The sequence below is a fragment of the Palaemon carinicauda genome, chromosome 1 (genome assembly GCF_036898095.1).
Source record: "Palaemon carinicauda isolate YSFRI2023 chromosome 1, ASM3689809v2, whole genome shotgun sequence".
Lineage (NCBI taxonomy): Eukaryota > Metazoa > Arthropoda > Malacostraca > Decapoda > Palaemonidae > Palaemon > Palaemon carinicauda.
In genome coordinates, this window is record NC_090725.1 from 133,235,905 (window position 1) to 133,254,807 (window position 18,903).

The 18,903-nt window shown below is 42.3% G+C and overlaps 1 protein-coding gene across 2 annotated transcripts in view; it reads left to right on the plus strand.

The window, feature by feature from the left end:
• Window positions 1-18,903, plus strand: part of LOC137651712 (G kinase-anchoring protein 1-like) — a 161,718-nt gene that overhangs the window by 94,330 nt on the left and 48,485 nt on the right. For both annotated transcript variants that reach the window (XM_068384940.1, XM_068384933.1), the window contains one exon: window positions 12,136-12,288. In XM_068384940.1, coding sequence (XP_068241041.1) covers window positions 12,136-12,288 — 153 coding nt within the window. The remainder of the gene's footprint in view (window positions 1-12,135; window positions 12,289-18,903) is intronic.

The window sequence follows — 18,903 nt, forward strand, 5'->3', positions numbered from 1 at the left end:
CTGTTTTAGTTTAGGGTACTGTAGTACATGCAGTAAGTGTTCTGTACATTAAAAGGTAGTTTGTTAACAGTACTACGTACAAGGGAAGGTTTTAAAAGTCAAAATATACATGTTGAATAAGTAGGTAAATATGGTGTCACTACTTCGCGGATTTTCACCTATCGCGGCCGCGTCTGGAACCTATCTACCGCGATAAACGAGGGTTCACTGTGTATATATATATATATATATATATATATATATATATATATATATATATATATATATTTATATATATATATATATATATATATATATATATATATATATATTTATATATGTATATATATGTATATATATGCAAATAAATATATAGATATGTATATATATAGTTATTTATATATATATATATATATATATATATATATATATATATATATATATATATATATATAATATAGTGGTACCTCTACATACGATCTTAATTCGTTCCAGAAACTGCTTCGTTTGTTAAAACAATCGTATGTTGGAACAGATATTCCCATAAGAATACACTGTAATTTTTATAATTGGTTCCACACCCCAAAAACCTATATTAACTCCTTAATATATTACTAGATATAATTACACATAACAATAACATAACTGCATAAAATAAAAGTAGCATGTAAAAAAAATAATTTATAAAGAAATTATAAATAAAAAATGTGTTTTATTGTCACTTTACCTTAGAGACAGGCCAACACAGGTGTAGGATTTGCTACGCCAGGAGGAGACGGACGATCGGCGAGAAGGTAGACATGGTGGTAACATGTTCTTTAAATAGATACATTCTCTCTCTCTCTCTCTCTCTCTCTCTCTCTCTCTCTCTCTCTCTCTCTCTCTCTCTCTCTCCCTCTCCCTCCCTCTCTCTCTCTCCCTCTCTCTCTCTCTCTCTCTCTCTCTCTCTCTCTCTCTCTCTCTCGCTGTTATAGAGAGAGAGAGAGAGAGAGAGAGAGAGAGAGATTAAACAAAAATATGTTGTGTACATATGATTTTTAACAGCATCAACAAGTTGAAAGACAATTAAATGTAACTAAAAAAACAATATCAGCGAATCTGAATTCCTTTATTAACTAAAACAAATATTGATACAAACACACTCTTGTGCATATGCGCAAACACACACACACATGCAGGAGGAGACACGATCGGCGAGGAGGTAGAGATGGCGACTGCGATAACATTCCGTAACTTACACTACGGAAACTTTAATCTAACTTAGCTTATTTATTGTTTTTTATTTTTATATTTCATATTTTTTACATTTTTTTTCTTTTGATTTTTAATTTTCATCACTTTCAGTGACGAGTTACGGTACGTTATCGCAGTTGCCATCTCTACTTCCTCCCCTACCGTCTGACTCTTACTGCATAGCAATTCTTGCACCTGTGTGTGTGTTTGTGCATACGCACACGAGTGTGTTCGTATCAATATTTGTTTTAGTTAATAAAGGAATTCAGATTACCTGTTATTACTTTCTTAGTTACATTTAATTGTTTTTCAACTCGTTGACGCTGTTAAAAATCATGTACTGTAAACACATTTTTGTTTAATCTCTCTCTCTCTCTCTCTCTCTCTCTCTCTCTCTCTCTCTCTCTCTCTGTCTCTCTCGGAAAAAAAATATTAGACGTCTGTAACACTATAACGGCGAAGAAGAACGAGAGAGAGAGAGAGAGAGAGAGAGAGAGAGAGAGAGAGAGAGAGAGAGAGGGAGAGAGATTTTATTTAAAGAACATGTTAATGCTATGTTTAGAGAGAAACAAAAAAAGAGAGAAGACTTTTTTAAAAGAGCTTGTTAATGCTATCTTGGTTTTCTTTGCTTCACTTTTTTCTTTCTTTCTCTTCATCACGCTGCCCCTCTCCCAAATGATCGTTGCCAACAATCTCTTTGTCCTTTATCCCTATCAACAAAAGGCGTTCTATCTCTTCCAGGGTATTGCTACGATGTCTTGTAATAATGGTGATCCCCTTCGATGGTTTATCTGCTTTAATGGCTGCCTTCTGCTTGATGATTGCCGAGATCGTAGGCCTATTCCGGCCATATTGTTTAGCCATATCACTCACATGCACACTGCTCTCGTTTTTCTTTAATTTCTTGCTTCAATTCCAATGAAAGAATTGCCTTCTTCCTTTTCTCACCACTACCTGTACTGAAACTTAGCTTCTTAGGCACCATGATTATAGGTAAAATCAAAAAGGAAATGCTAGAAAAGGAAGAAAATAAGCACGGTTAATAACAGACCAAACAGGACAACCACACGATACACACGAACAGAGAACAGAGCACTCGACGCTCAATGGCGTCCCTCTTACGTGCTGCCTTCTACCGGGGTAAACAAGATCTACATCATATGTTGGAGCATTATTTCGGGTGTCGAGACAGTAATTTGGTCGAATTTTACTTCGTATGTTGGAAAATTCGTATGTTAGGACAATCGTATGTAGAGGTTCCACTGTATATATATATATATATATATATATATATATATATATATATATATATATATATATGTATATATATAAATATATATATATATATATATATATATATATGTATGTATATATATGTATATATATATATGTATATATGTATATGTATATATATATATATATATATATATATATATATATACACATTATATATATACATTTTATATATATATATATATATATATATATATATATATATATATATATATATGTATATATATATATAATTAATTTATCTATAGAATAAAAAAATTTCCGTATGCTAAAAAGTCTTAACTGATTTTCGATTGATGAGATAATTTTAAATCATTTTAATAAAAGATTTAAAAAGAAAGGTTATGTGCAATTCCACAAATATAATCATATATGTCTGTAATGCTGAAATTTTCCACTAATCTTTTTGTGTTGAGCAGTATCACAATAGAATTTTCTCTTGGTATCAGGCTCCCTCACAGAGAGATATTGCTCTATTTGAGCTTCATTGAAATTTTGCTCCTTCACACAATCACCAAATTTCCATATGTTGGGATGATAAGCTGCAACTTGAATCTGGAAAGCTCTTTGTCATCCGTTCACAGCATTATTCCTTTTTGGTAAATCACGCAAAGCCTCATCATATACATTCCATATTTTATGTGCAAAGATAGTAGGCTTTCGCATTTTTCTCCTTCCAGGGTGCCCAATCCAAGTGTCCTCAAATAATCTATTACATCTTGAGCTTCATCAGAAAAAATATTATCGTCTAATATCTCAAATGTGTCGATCACTTTTTCGACTGGTACAAATGTAATGGCAGGTAGCATCCAAAATCTGAAAGTAAAGTCAGAATTGGTTTTGTATAATTTCTATAGACGATTTCTCTGAACTGAACGAAATACACTTTACAAAAGTGAAAAAGCTCCCCTTGACTTTTATACTGTATTAGGGAATTCTTTAAGAAATGCCTTCTGCATAGCCTTTTCTAAATCTGTGTAAAAGCTGACCATATGTTTCCTCAGATTTGTGGGGTAGTAACGCAAATACCAGTGGTAATGAAGCTTTTTCTCTTAAACCATGCAAAGTATACAATTGGCGAAACAACAATGGAACAATCTTAAATGTACCATCGGCAAACCATTAAATTACTTCTTTAAAGCAAATCAAGGTTGCATTTAGTAGCAAAAACTAGCATTTGTCAATCACTTTGACCAGAATCATATGTTAACCCTTTTACCCCCAAAGGACGTACTGTCATGTTTCACAAAAGCCATCCCATGGACGTACCGGTACGTCCTTACAAAAAATGCTATAAAAATTTTTTTTTCAGAATTTTTATATTTTTTTGAGAAAATTCAGGCATTTTCCAAGAGAATGAGACCAACTTGACCTCTCTATGACAAAAATTAAGGCTATTAGAGCAATTTAAAAAGAATATACTGCAAAATGTGCTGGGAAAAAAATAACCCCTGGGGGTTAAGGGTTGGAAATTTCCAAATACCCTGGGGGTAAAAGGGTTAAGAATGTCTCACCTTTGAGGGATTTTTTATATTCGTCGAAAAAAGTTAATTCATTGCAATTCTGTGGTAAGGATGGAACTGCGTTATTTTATAACCTTATAGAGTGCACTGCCCTTTTAAGACTGCATCAACGGGAGTCTAGTCACAGATGCCTTGCTACAATCTTCGAAGGCACTAGGTATTATTGATTGTGGTGCTTCATTGGTAATTTTTGTCATCTGCCATATTTTCATAAGTTTCTGTTGCTTCAACCACTGCAACATCTATTGTGTGATTGTTAGTTTGGAGAACTGATAACTTCTTCCTGTAATGTTACACGAGCACTGCATTTGATTTTGTGATATTTATTACACTTTCAATATGTTTTGTCTCCATTCGTTCTATTATTATAGAATCAATATCCATTATGAACTAATTTCTTTCGTCCCTTCTCTCTTTCTATGTATTGTAGAGCCATCGTATGGGTTTTGGAATACATGTACTGTACTGTAATAAAAGCTAGTTTTCTCTGGGAATTACAGTTTATAGCAAAACCTCGAAAACAGCTGAAGAATGTCATTCTTGATAGTTACTGTTCTCAATACGAAAGGAGAATTGCCATGTAGTGATAGTTTAGACATTATGAAATTTTTTTTATAAATGCTTGTTTACTACTAACAACCTAAAAAAAACCAAGAATGTTGTTGTTGATAGTTACTGTTCTTAATAAGAGAGGAAAATTGCCATGTAGTGGTATTTTAGTAATTTCTCTCCCAGCATGTCTCATTTTTGGACATAAAGTTCTTTATGTAGATGAATTGTTTTAGACAAATTGTTGTAGACAAATTCACCTATAATCATCCTTGTTTCCGTTGGCCTCTACACCCTTGGACCTTCGTGTGAGAACCTTCAGCCTCAATCCGCGAAATCCTTTCCCTGGGAAACATATTTGCCTAACCCTTTACAAAAGACAGTTCTGTTTGTGAACTCGGACAAAGACTTCCGTAACCGGAGCTCTCCCTTCAGCTGGGGTTGTTTGAAAAGAATATCTTCCTTCCTCATCCTAGAGTTAGGTTTCCTCAGTAATGGAAAAACCCCTTTTACAAGCTTGAAAATCTCAGCTCATGTTTTTAGCCAAGGAAGAAGTCCACATCCAAGCTACAAGAGATGCTCTCTTGTCTCCTCCATCCTCCTCTAGGAGGTGAGAACCAGTCTTTCTTTATCCTCGTGATTGGAACAGCCAGTCTCATGGGGAGACGCGGTTCGTCAAGATACTTCCGAGCTTCTTCGGTCACTTCTTACAGAAGTCTCCAGTTTTAGCCTCTCTTTGTGGAATGAGTTTGGTCTTTAAACTTTTGTCATGCAAGGGGAATGGTGCTTTAGTTTAGCTAAGTACCGAAGGTTGCCAAAGTGGTTTTACCCTATGGTCACCCTTCCACCTTCAGGATCAGCCTCGTCTTCGAAGACCTCCGACAACTGGCTGACCCTAACAATCTCGAGCTCCTTGGAGACATCTCGAGTTTACCTTTATCTGAGAATTGGGGTAATCTCAGGGGAGACCCGACTGGCATATCAAATACGGGTGTCTATAGACATGGCCATCAGCCTGCACAAACTTCCGCAGATTCGACAAGGCCGCATCAGTTTCTGTCGAATCCAACCTCTTCAGGAACAGCCAGATCCCATGTCCTTCAGCACCAGTGATCTTCCTTTCCTTCTCTTCAAGATTCGAGCAAGAGACTGTCCTGACGAGGTGGTTAGACAAGAATTTCATCCAGGGATACTCTCTCCACGGTTTTCCCGGGTTTGACTTTTCTTATGGAGGGATCAAAGAAAGGGGGAAGGCCACATATGGTACCATGGTCAGAGCACTAATGGTACCATCTCTTAATCTCCTGGAAAGGCACCTTGTCTCAAAAATTTGCCTATGGTGATGGCAGTGATTCGTCTGCTTTCCCGTTCACAGGAAACACTTCCTGCAGCTACTTTGTTTCCCCATCAGGAGATCCTGTCTACAGGTTTACAATTTTTCCAATCCGCCCCTTCTGCGGGAGACTTCCTCCGCCAGCCCCTGTTTAGAGGCCTTCTTTCAGGAAGCAGTGTGGATAACAATGAAAGACATTGATCTTCCTGCTAGAGAAAGACTGCTTTCACCTGTTAGGCTCCCTTTTTTGAACAATTTCCCCAAGGAAAAATGGATTCTCCCCTCCCCTCTTGTCTCGTTAAGAGACTCGGCTAGCCCATCAGACTCGCCTCACCCGACACGTCTACAACCTCAAAGAACCTTTTGAAGACTTCATTTACGACTAGATGCTCCGTGGTGAGGATCGTTCAAGGTTTAGCTCTCTTCTCCAGTAATAGATCCTCAAAATTGCCATTGAAAGGAATTCCGCTCCTAGACGTAGGCGACGGGAGGCCATTGCTCGTTCCTCGAGCATCTCCTTCAGACCTGAAGGATTTACCTTTCTCCCTCGTCTCCAATCACCTACGTGGTTTCCCCTTTGGGGGATCCTGTCTACGGGTTTAGAATTTATCCAATCCACCCCTTGAGTGGGAGACTTTCTCCACCAGCCTCTGCTCAGAGACCTTCCTTCATGAAGCACTGTGGATAACAATGAAAGGCATTGATCTTCTTCCTGCTGGAGAAAGACTGCTTTCACCTGTTAGGCTCCCTTTTTTTTAGTAATTTCCTTAGGAAAAATGGATTCTCCCCTCCTCCAAGCAGGTCTCGTTGGCAATCTTGTCCCGTTTAGAGACTCGGCTAGCTCATCAGACTTACCTCGACTTGCCTCGCCAGTCACGTCACGTCCTGTGTCACGTCACGTCCTGTGTCACGTCTACAACATCGGAGAACCCATTGAAGATTTCATTTACGAATAGATGCTCAGGATTGTTCAAGGTTTGGCTCTCTTCTCCAGTAATAGACCCTCAAAATTGCCATTGAGAGGAATTACGCTCCTAGACGTAGGCGACGGGAGGCCATTGCTCGTTCCTCGAGCATCTCCTTCAGACCTGAAGGATTTACCTTTCTCCCTTGTTTCCAATCATCGCTCTTCACAGAGTTTGAACCTATATACCTGTAGTCTGGTATTGAAGCCCCTCTACTTGGCAAAGGTTGCTTTCTTCCGTCCTCCCCCCCCATGACCCAGGACATCTGGACAGCAGATCTTCACCTGATCCCAAGGACAGGTCTCTTCCAGTTACCATTGACCAATATAGTAGGCGTACCTTATGGGTCGCCCTCAACATATCTCACGGCAAAGAACCAATAAACATCCAACTCTTTTTCAGACCGCTTGAACTTCATGTTCACGTTTTCGAGACTGAAAATCTTCTATATTGTGATCAATGGCTATTACGTCAGGGATTAACTTGAGGTTATACCTCGAGAAAGATAAAATAGCTCGCCCCAAAGGTTCGGCACACTTCCCCAACCCTAGAAGGGTCAAAGGAGGCTCATCATGTTCTTGACTGGGACCCCAAGGACATATACCAGTCATTGAATCCTCCTCCTTTTCCTCATAGATGTGACCAGAGCTCATAACATTTTAGAGTGGAGTTCGCCCATAACATTTACAAGCAGCTACTTTGTGACGCAGGCCATACCAGTGGCAAGGTGAAAGCGTTTCTGACCTTCACCTCTCCCTTCCTGCAAGATATGACCCAACAGGAGCATGTAGACATTCTCCATTACCCCTATGGTGACTACACAATAAATGGTTTATAACACTTGAGCTCCTAGGTGGCCAAGTAGCAGGTGATGAGGGCAGATTTAACCAAGGATAAGCCTGGGATGATTGACAATGAATGACTGGCTCTTTCTTTCATCGCAACTCCCTCTACGCGGCAACAGCTCCTACGGTACTCTTCAAAGCTGACCTCCAGTGTCTGTAGGTATAACTGTTTCTCTTGTTTAACTTAGTTTAGATTAATATATTGCGTCCCCATACCCTGGCGAGGTGGGATTGGGTAACGTCTTTGGTTACTTTTTAGATTCCATTTCTAAGAATGTGTTCCGTGGACTAGTCACACTGCTAGCATCACACATTCACCAAAATTGCTTAGGCCGCTAACCGTACCTTGCACATCTAGTTTAGTTAGGTGTCAGGGTTTCTCTGTTACCTGCAGAGCACATATGGGAAAACCCCTGGTCATAGATCAGCCAGTTGGTCAGGACTCCCACACTTCTAATGGTTTTGTCATCCCTATTAAATAGCGTTAGGTTTGTTAGTGATGAAACAAATGACAAATTTTGACGTAATTTGTATTTTTCCTAACGTACAAATTTTTAGCTATTACATCAAATCGTCCAGCCATCACCTGGCCCCCGTAAGTTCTGCCTGTAATCAAAAGTGATCAGAATACACTGCTGTGTGAGAGGGGTGGCCATCACCCCTGCTACCCCCTCCCACCCTTTACTACCCCTTACCGATAACTAATAGTAAGGTAGTTCCACCTTACTAAAAAGTCTTATGGCTAGTTTGAGCTCGGCCAAAAGGATAATCCCTATTAAATAGCTAAAGGTTTCTATGTTAGGAAAAATACAAATTATTCTAAAATTGTCATATTTAAGGTTCAAGTGGCTACTTAATGCACTGGCACGGGCTGTGCCACCTGCCATTAAATACTGACATCTGGTTATAATTTTACCAGTCATTGTTCTAGCTATGCTGAAAACATACTCCTATTAAAGCACTTTTATGTAGTTGGGAAAATACTCTGATTTTCTTATTTTTACTTTAGAATTGAACCTTTCATAAAAGAACGAACAGCACACGAAGTCCAGGTAACTTGATTTTATTGTAAAAATTATTTTTTTCTAGCTGAATTCTTTAAGTTAACCCTGCAACCACCGAACTTAGTCCTTTGGTAAAAAAATGTAAAGTACTTGAACTCAGTCAGGCAGGTGTGAAGCTTATACCACCCCATAGCTATTACCCACCATGTTAGAAATTCAACCGCGGTTCCACCATTCACCGCAGTAGCTCCTTTTTAAAAAGACTGAGGTTCACCAAGCTAGAATAAAACGCAAGAAACTTCTCAACACTATTATATGCCATGATATAGGGTTTTACGAAATCTAGGAAAAAACTCTTAGGAGAAAAACAGATTGCTAACCTAAAGATAATAAAACCAGGAAAAACGTACAATACAAAAAGTTTAGATTGTACTAAAAAGAAAAAAAATAGAAATATTACAACTTCTATTTTAGTCACAGTACCGTAAAGAAGGCTAATATTAAGAGGTTAATAGATTGAAGTTGAAACATACTGGAATATTTTGTTTTGATTTATGGTAAAAATTAATTTTCTGCAAAATAAAATCAAATGTAATTCTTCTGTCAGCATAATTGATTAAATATGTAGAGCTAATAAAACCCGAGGTAATAAGTAAGTATCAAGAAAAGTTGAAAATGGCATATGACGAAGTGAAAGTAAGAGAAACTGGTAATTTACAGGAGTGGAAGTTAGTAAAAGAAAATTTTGTAGGGATTGCAAGTGATGTGTGTGACAAGAAGTTTGTTGGAGGCAGCATGAGGAAGGGCAGTGAATGGTGGAATGAAGGAGTGAAGGTGAAAGTTGAAGAGAAAAAGAGGGATTTTGAAGAATGGCTGCAGAGTAATAGTGTAGAGAAGTATGAAAGATATAGAGAGAAAAATGTGGAGGTAAAGCGCAAGGTAAGGGAGGTAAAAAGGGCAGCTGACCTGAGGTGGGGTCAGGGATTGGGTCATTCATATGAAGAGAATAAGAAGTTTTGGAAAGAAGTGAAGAGAGTAAGGAAGGTGGGTTCAAGAATTGAAGAGAAAGTGAAAGATGGAAATAGAAGGTTGTTAAAAGGAGAGGAGGCAAGGAAAAGGTGGCGGAGTATTTTGAAAGTTTACTGAATGTTGAGTATAATAGGAAGGCAGATATAATTGCTGTTGCAGGTGTTGAGGTGCCGATAATGGGAGATGAGAATGAGAGAGAGATTACGAGAGAGAAAGTGAGGAGAGCACTAGATGAAACAAGAGTAGGAAAAGCATCTGGTATGGATGGTGTGAGAGCTGAGATGTTGAAGGAATGGTTTGTGAGATTGTTTAATGTGTGTTTTGTGTTGTCAATGGTACCAGTAGATTGGGTTTGTGCATGTATTGTACCACTATATAAGGGTAAGGGAGATGTGCATGAGTGTTGTAATTCAAGGGGTTATTAGTTTGTTGAGTGTAGTTGGAAAAGTGTATGGTAGAGTACTGATTAATAGGATTAAGGATGAAACAGAGAATGCAATCTTAGAAGTACAGGGTGGTTTTAGAAGAGGTAGGGGTTGTATGAATCAGATTTTTACAGTTAGGCAGATATGCGAGAAATATTTAGCAAACGGTAAGGAGGTGTATGTTGCGTTTATGGATCTGGAGAAAGCGTATGATGAGTTGATAGGGAAGCAATGTGGAATGTGATGAGGTTATATGGAGTTGGTGGAAGGTTGTTGCAAGCAGTGAAAAGTTTCTACAAAGGTAGTAAAGCATGTGTTAGGATAGGAAATGAAGTGAGCAATTGGTTTCCGGTGAGAGTGGGACTGAGACAGGGATGTGTGATGTCACCGTGGTTGTTTAATTTTTATGTTGATGGAGTGGTGAGAGAGGTAAATGCCCGAGTGTTTGGACGAGGATTGAAACTGGTAGACGAGAATGACCATGAATGGGAGGTAAATCAGTTGTTGTTTGCGGATGATACTGTACTGGTTGCAGACGTGGAAGAGAAGCTTGGCCGATTAGTGACAGAGTTTGGAAGGGTGTGTGAGAGAAGGAAGTTGAGAGATAATGTGGGTAAGAGTAGGTTATGAGATGTACGAGAAGGGAAGGTGGTGCGAGGTTGGATGTCATGCTGAATGGAGAATTACTTGAGAAGATGGATCAGTTTAAGTACCTGGGGGTCTGTTGTTGCAGCAAATGGTGGAGTGGAAGCAGATGTACGTCAGAGAGTGAATGAAGGATGCAAAGTGTTGGGGGCAGTTAAGGGAGTAGTAAAAAATAGATGGTTGGGCATGAATGTAAAGAGAGTTCTGTATGAGAAAGTGATTGTACCAACTGTGATGTATGGATCGGAGTTGTGGGGAATGAAAGTGACGGAGAGACAGAAATTGAATGTGTTTGAGATGAAGTGTCTAAGGAGTATGGCTGGTGTATCTCGAGTAGATAGGGTTAGGAACGAAGTGGTGAGAGTGAGAACGGGTGTAAGAAATGAGTTAGCAGCTTAAGTTGATATGAATGTGTTGAGGTGGTTTGGCCATGTTGAGAGAATGGAAAGTTGCTGTCTGCTAAAGAAGGTGATGAATGCAAGAGTTGATGGGAGAAGTACAAGAGGAAGGCCAAGGTTTTGGGTGGATGGATGGAGTGAAGGAAGCTCTGGGTAATAGGAGGATAGATGTGAGAGAGGTAAGAGAGCGTGCTAGAAATAGGAATGAATGGCGAGCAATTGTGACGCAGTTCCGATAGGTCTTGCTGCTTCCTCCAGTGCCTTGGATAACCGCGGAGGTAGCTGCAGTAGGGGATTCAGCATTATGAAGCTTCATCTGTAGTATATAATGTGGGAGGGTGGACTGTGCCACCCTAGCAGTACCAGCCGAACTCAGTTGAGTCCCTTGTCAGGCTGGGAGGAACATAGAGAGGAGATGTCCCCTTTTTGTTTCATTTGTTTGATGTCGGCTTTTGGGGTTAAGTTCCTTGGTATATATATGTATGTATGTATGTAGATTCTCATTAGTCATTCTACATAGTTGTTGATACATGTAAACACTAGCAACTGAAAAGTACCTGCAAACATGCAGAAGCCATATTTTTAATTTGTAAAGATTGGAATCATTTGTAAATTATAGGAAAAGAACAGTCAGTTTGATTAATAAATGTGATAGGGGTTACAACATTTCTAGAAATGGGTGAGCTCTCATATAGGAAGCAAGCTGGTGGATTTTGGACGTGGCAGTTTGTGCTGCAAATCTTGAAAGCAAAGGTGATTAGTGACTACCTAAGATCTGAGATGGTACATATTCATAAAAATTCTCCTGTCAGAAAAGTTTGAGAATCCCTTAAATAGATTTTAGCTTTAATGTAATGAATAGTATTATGATGAAACAACTTATGCTTGTAATTACATTTTTTTTTATGAAACAGAAAACCAAACCAAAGGAAAACAGTTCCCCTGAGAAAAACACTGGAGAAGCAGTTCTGGAAAATCAAAAATTTTTTGATACTGTAGAAGCAGTAACTAAAAAGACATTAGAGAAGGAAGCGAGACATGAGAACTACAAAGCTACAGCAGAACAGGTATTTGACTGTTTTTATCTTTATTTGTTAACAGTGACATTCTTTACTTTTGTTGTCACATTGTTAAGTTGTTTGTACCCACATAAATAATAAGCTTTGTCCTTTAAATAGATGGTAGGTAGGTGAAGAGGAGCCACCTGTCTGACTGAGTGAAGCCACTTTAGACTGGCTTCTTGGTGAAAGGATATGTTGCTGCTGCTCATATTTTTCACCTTCATTGGTGATCTTTTTTCTTTAATTTGTTGTTAAATTGTTTATTTTGTGAATCCTCATGTGCAGCTTTAGTGAGAAGCATTAGTATCCCTTCCAACCTTTTCTTGAGGGTCGTTCACTCTCTCCTGAACAGTAAGACTCCAGTGTACCTAGGCTAACACCATGGGTAGTATTTTTGCTTAAAGCTAATACCTTTATATGCTTAAATGATGATTATATTTAAATTAATAATAGTTTCTTTTAGAATTTAAAAAAAATATCCTTTGATAGTTTGCCTTAATCAGCTGATTTGGAAAGCATAGATGATAGTCTCGATCATCTTATAAACGTAAACAATGGAAAAGATTTATATTCACCATGATTTTATTTCGTATTACGATACTAATACATGAAATTTATACACATTCCATTATTATTAGATACAGTTTAGTGTAACAAGTTTTATCAAAATCTGGTTTATTTTAAATACAGCTGTACTTTTTGACAACAGTAAATGGATATTTAGTTTGGTAATGGCATATCTTGGCCAAGTGCTAATGCCCAATCCAAAGAAGATGTCAGGTACATTGCTTTTACCAAAAGGTAAAAATGATGTTCGGTCAGTACAGCCAGTCCTTAAGGTGTGAACATCCTACATGCGAACTTTCAGACTTACGAACGCAACTACCGCAAGTAAAAACTATTTTCAAAGTGTTGAGTTATGATTTTGAAATTAGCGCCACTCCCGACTGGGTTCCGATCCAACCGGCACCAAACTATATTCACTTTCACATTATTAACCCACTGATATAACCATTCACTTTCACAGAACTGTCGTATTTATAATTAAAAACAGCGAATTATAATGTCATGTATTGTCTACGTTCAAATCAGCTGATCAACCCTGCGTAGTCCGTCGTCAACCTATATTCACTTTCACGTCATTATCCCACTGATATGACCATCCACTTTCAAAGAATTACCTCACTAATATAACCTATCATGCATATGAGTATGATATCTTTCACATAATTATTGTCCGTCACTTATTATTATATCCATAATCCTGTGGCTGCGGGGGCATAAAAATAATTAGAATAGCGCCAACGTATCCCTGCGTGTCGTAAGAGGCGACTAAAAGGAACCCCCTCTCCTGTATTATAATCCTGTGAGACATCAAAAAAGTGGAGCTGGGGGGAGACTGACTGCTCCCCGCACTCTAGTTTTGGGGTGTTTGAATGTGCGTGGATGTAGTACGATAGAGAGTAAAAGATGTGAGATTGGAAGTATTTTTAGGAATAGAAGGATGGATATATTGGCCTTGTGTGAGACAAAGATAAAAGGGAAAGGTGAAGTGATGTTTGATGAAATGTCAGGTAGAGTGTCTGGGATTGAAAGGGGAAGAGCAAGAGAAGGTGTGGCTTTATTGCCGAGTGAATGGATGACAGATAAAGTAGTGGAATGGAGGGAGATATCATCTCGGTTAATGTGGGTAAGGGTTAGGTTGGGTAGGGAATGTTGGGATTTTGTCAGTGCGTATGGGCCAGGTTGCGAGAAGAGTTAAGAAGAGCGGAATGAGTTCTGGAATGAATTAACTAGGTGCGTAGAAGGACTGGGTAGAAGGAATTATGTAGTTGTCATGGGTGACTTAAATGCTAGAGTGGGCGCTGGAGAGGTAGGTGTCATTGGGAAGTATGGCGTACCAGGTGAAAATGAGGGAAGTGAGAGACTGGTAGATATGTATTGAGCAAGAGATGGTGATAAGTTCTAACTTTTTCAAAATGAAAGATAAAAACAAGTATATATGGGTAAGAGTGGTAAATGGAAGAGTGGTAGAAAGGGCATTAATGGATTGTGTGTTAATAGCTTAAAGAATGTTTTGAAGATTGAAAGACGTGCACGTGTTTAGGGGTATGGCTAACGGTATGTCTGATCATTTTTTGATAGAAGGAAAATTAGTTGTAGCAAAAGAGTGGGGGAATAGAGTAGGTTGATGTAAAAGGGAGCTAGTGAGGGTTGAAGGGCTAATAAAACTGGGGATAAAAAGTAAATATCAAGAAAAGTTGAAAATGGCATATGACGAAGTGAAAGTAAGAGAAACTGGTAATTTACAGGAAGAGTGGAAGTTGGTAAAAGAAAAATTTGTTGGGATTGCAAGTGATGTGTGTGGCAAGAAGTTTGTTGGAGGCAGCATGAGGAAGGGCAGTGAATGGTGGAATGAAGGAGTGAAGGTAAAAGTGGAAGAGAAAAAAGGGATTTTGAAGAATGGTTTGCAGAGTAATAACGTAGAGAAGTATGAAAAATATAGAGAGAAAAATGTGGAAGTAAAGCGCAAGTTAAGTGAGATAAAGAGGGCAGCTGACCTGAGGTGGGGTCAGGGATTGGGTCATTCATATGAAGAGAATAAGAAGAAGTTTTGGAAAGAAGTGAAGAGAGTAAGGAAGGAGGGTTCAAGAATTGAAGAGACAGTGAGAGATGGAAATGGAAGGTTGTTAAAAGGAGAAGAGGCAAGAAAAAGGTGGGCGGAGTATTTTGAAAGTTTGCTGAATGTTGAGGATAATAGGAAGGCAGATATAATTGCTGTTGCAGGTGTTGAGGTGTCGGTGATGGGAGATGAGATTGAGAGAGAGAGATTACAAGAGAGGTTGTGAGGAGAGCACTAGATGAAACGAGAGTAGGAAAAGCATCTGGTATGGATGGTGTGAGAGCTGAGTTGTTGAAGGAAGGGGGTGTGACTGTACTTGAATGGTAGGTTAGATTGTTTAATGTGTGTTTGTTCCAACACGGAGTACTTACCTCGAACTACTTTCTTAGGAGTATCTGGGATCTCCTCCCAACCGACCAGAATTTTGTGTAGTTTACCCTACTCACGTTTTCTATGCGGGGTAACCTCTGGCGGAGTGACAAGCGCCACGAGGAGACCCGGGGTCAGAGAGCATGCTTGCTGAAGTCTCGAGCTCCAGTAAGTTTTCTGGTCGCATTGTGATAACATCTCGACGCGCTCTCCTTACTCAGTACGGCCCTTTGTGTCCCACGCGGTTCCCTTGTGGTCCCCTTGTGTTCATACCTTATCCTACCTTTCCCTCTGTGTTCCTGTGTCGTTTTGGTGCTTTATTGGTTCGTTATGGAGCATCCCCGCCGTTGCCCCGCGCCTATGGCCAGTAAATCTTGTGGGGCCTTTCTTTCCAAGCCGGAAGTCGACCCCCACTCTTTGTGTTCATCGTGTAGGGGCAGTGTGTGTTCCCTACAGCCACGTGTCCGGAGTGTGAATCCTGGAACGAAATTCAGTGGGTGCGCTATGGCACCAAAAAGAAGGCTACCAAGAGATCGCCGAAAAAGTCAAGCATTGCCTCGCCTCTTGCTTCGCCCGCTGCCTCTTCGGAGAGGGCTTCTCTGCCGCCTTCCCCTACCCAGAGTAGGACGAGGTTAGTCTGTTGCGGTGAAGCGGCCCATTTCACTTCCCCAGAAGTCTTTGATGTCTGTTGGTGGGGATGTTGTGTCGGCTCAGGCAAGTGGGGGGCCTGAAGGAGGGACGGAAGTGTGTTCGGGAGACGAGGTCCTGGTGCCAGCAGGGCCCGTCCCTACCTACGATCCTATGTGGGGGAAGCTCCCTACAGCCTCTTACCCCGCTTCTTGGGTCTGCGTTTTAGGTACGTCAGCAGCCGGAGGAGACTCCGAGCAGGAAGGTTCACCAAGTTCGGACCCCCTCGCGTGGGCGCTGCCAAGGACGCCCTTCAGATCGCCCATGAGACTGGAAAAGGAGTTCGACACCTGGTTTGTCCCCAGGAAAGTGCCTTGCTCTACCCCGGCGCCGTCAGCAACGCTCATGCTCGTCTTTCTTCAACTTTCTTTGCCAGCGGACCGGCACGAAGATCCACCAGCAACTTGGACGATTCAGCACGTTCCTTCCAGTCATTGGTCTCCTCTTTGGGGCCCTACTCTTTCTCCTCAGAGGTCGAAGGTCCGATCATGCCACACCAGGAGACGTTCCAGATCCCTCAGGAGGAAGCACAGGAGGAGCCGCGCGCCAAAAGGCGAATAGGTGCGAATCACCATTCCCCGCAGTCTCCTCCAGCAGACCCGATCATCGACGGAGGTCATCGCACCAGGTCTCGGTCGACAGGCATAAGCCCGCGAAGGTTCCGACTTCATCCGCCCAGCGGAGAGTCGCCCCTTCGGACTGGCAGCCTTGTCCCGGCCTCTGGTTCTTCGATGGCCCGCCCTGAACTAAAGAACCAACCAGCCAGCACGGGGAAGCCCGCAGCTTCTTGGATCTCTGCAGGAGCTCCATCCGTACAGCGGAGGTATCAGCTGGCTCGACCCGGCAGCATGGCATCCATACCCGGTACCACGACAGCTCCATTCAGGCTTCGTGGTCAACCGCTGGTATACCAGGGTACTCACACCCCACGGATTCCCCGGGAGGGGGTAGACCCATGACGGCTACCTCCGTCCCGGTGGCTCCATCCGTGATGGAGCCAGCCATTCCATCGTCCCGGCCACCCCCGTCCAAGCATCGGAGGCGGCCGCTGACACACCCATGACGGCTACCTCCGTCCCGGCGGCTCCATCCGTGATGGAGCCAGCCACGCCATCGTCCCGGCCAGCCCCATCCAAGAATCGGAGGCGGCCGCTGACATAGCAGGGTACTTACACCCCACGGATTTCCCCGGGAGGGGGTAGACCCATGATGGCTGCCCCCGTCCCGACGGCTTCATCCGTGACGGAGGCAAAGTGGCTTTCCCCCCTAGCGGGTCAAACAGGGCTCTTGCCTCTTCAGTGCCTGCCTCTGTGGCTGCTGGAGAGGCCCCCGCATCTTTGCCCAGTGTCTCTTCGGCTCCGTCCGCCCATTGGATGTAGACTTTGGCACACGTAATCTTTACCTTGCCTTGCCCGGCAAGTCACCGGCTCCATCCGTCCAGCGGAGGCAGCCGCTGGCTCAGCCTGGCAGCATGGCATCCTTACCCGTTGCCACATCAGCCCCAGCCAAGCATCGGAGGCAGCCGCTGGCATATCAGGCTACTTGCACCCCTCTGATTTCCCTGGGAGGGGGTAGACCTGTGATGGCTACCTCCGTCCCAGCGGCTCCATCCGTGATGGAGGAAGCCGCTCCATCGGACCAGCCAGAAGTGAGGGATACAGCCGCCCCCCACGGATCCATCCGTGCTCGAGGATGCAGCCGACACGGAAGATCAAGTGGTAGAGGGCTTGTTAGACACGGTCGAGTGTTACCCCGGCGTAGTATCCTCCTATAGACAAGTCCTGGCTCTGAACCGTCACCACCACAGATTAGACAAGCATAAACCGTCATCAGGGCAGGATTGGCTTTCAGGTTTGGGGAGGATGGTGGATAACCCCGGCCAGCGGAAACCATCCTTGGCCCTAGCGAGGGACGTGGCACTAGGCTTGGAGCTCGTTGATAAATACGTTGATGGGACATTAGAACTCCCGAAGAGCCCAAGGGTCCTTCAGGCTCCTGCCGGGACCGAGGACCCAGAAGAAATTCCATGTTCCAGACGGGCTTCATGCAGGTTGGAAGAAGCCTTTGCAATGTTAAACCAGGGCAGTGCAGATGACAGATCCCTCACTGCACCAGTGGTTTTCTCTCAAGCAGTGGCCTCCATGATGGAGGACACCTCGCGAGACATAGTCAGTGTGACCTCCTGGCTGGACTAGTGAGTGTGTACCCTGGAAGAGTTCCAGCTATCTCTCAACCTGTCAGTACCAGGGAATCAGGCCCTTCTACAAGAACTCATTCGCTCGGAAGGGAAGGCAATGAAGTCCCTTACCTTCCAGTCCCTGACCCAGTCGGCAAACTGGGTGTTAAGGAGGAGGGACAAGGTCCTTTCAGAGTCTCCCGTAGACTTCCCAAAAGGGAAACAAAGTTTCGGAGGAATGCGCCGGTGTGAGGCGAGACGTGTTCCCCCTGCAGGCAGTAGCGGAAACTATGGAGAGACTGGGCAAAATTAAGGACTTGGGAGCCCAGGCTGTCAGTGGCAAGACATCCTTCCCATAGGAGACCATCAGCGGGCGTGGCCAACCCACCTACGGCACCACTTCCTGGCAGCATCCTCGCGGTCCTCCCACAGGAGCGGTGCCCCAGCCCAGTCCTTCTTTAGGCAAAATACGCTGGCTCAAGGAGTGCTAGCAACCTTGAGGGAAGGGGATTTCATGATGTCCCTGGATCATTAAGGATGACCTTTTCAGGTCCCCGTGCATCCCTCCAGCAGGAAGTTCCTCAGGGTGAAGTGGGGATTCCAGTCTCTGCAGTTCAGGACTCTCTGCTTCGGACTGTCAACGGCTCCTCAGGTGTTCACGAGGGTTGTCACTGTAGTATCAGCCTGGGCCCACAAGCAGGGCATGAGGCTGATCCAGTACCTAGACAACTGGTTGCTTCTTTCAGCCTCAGAGACAGTCTTAAAA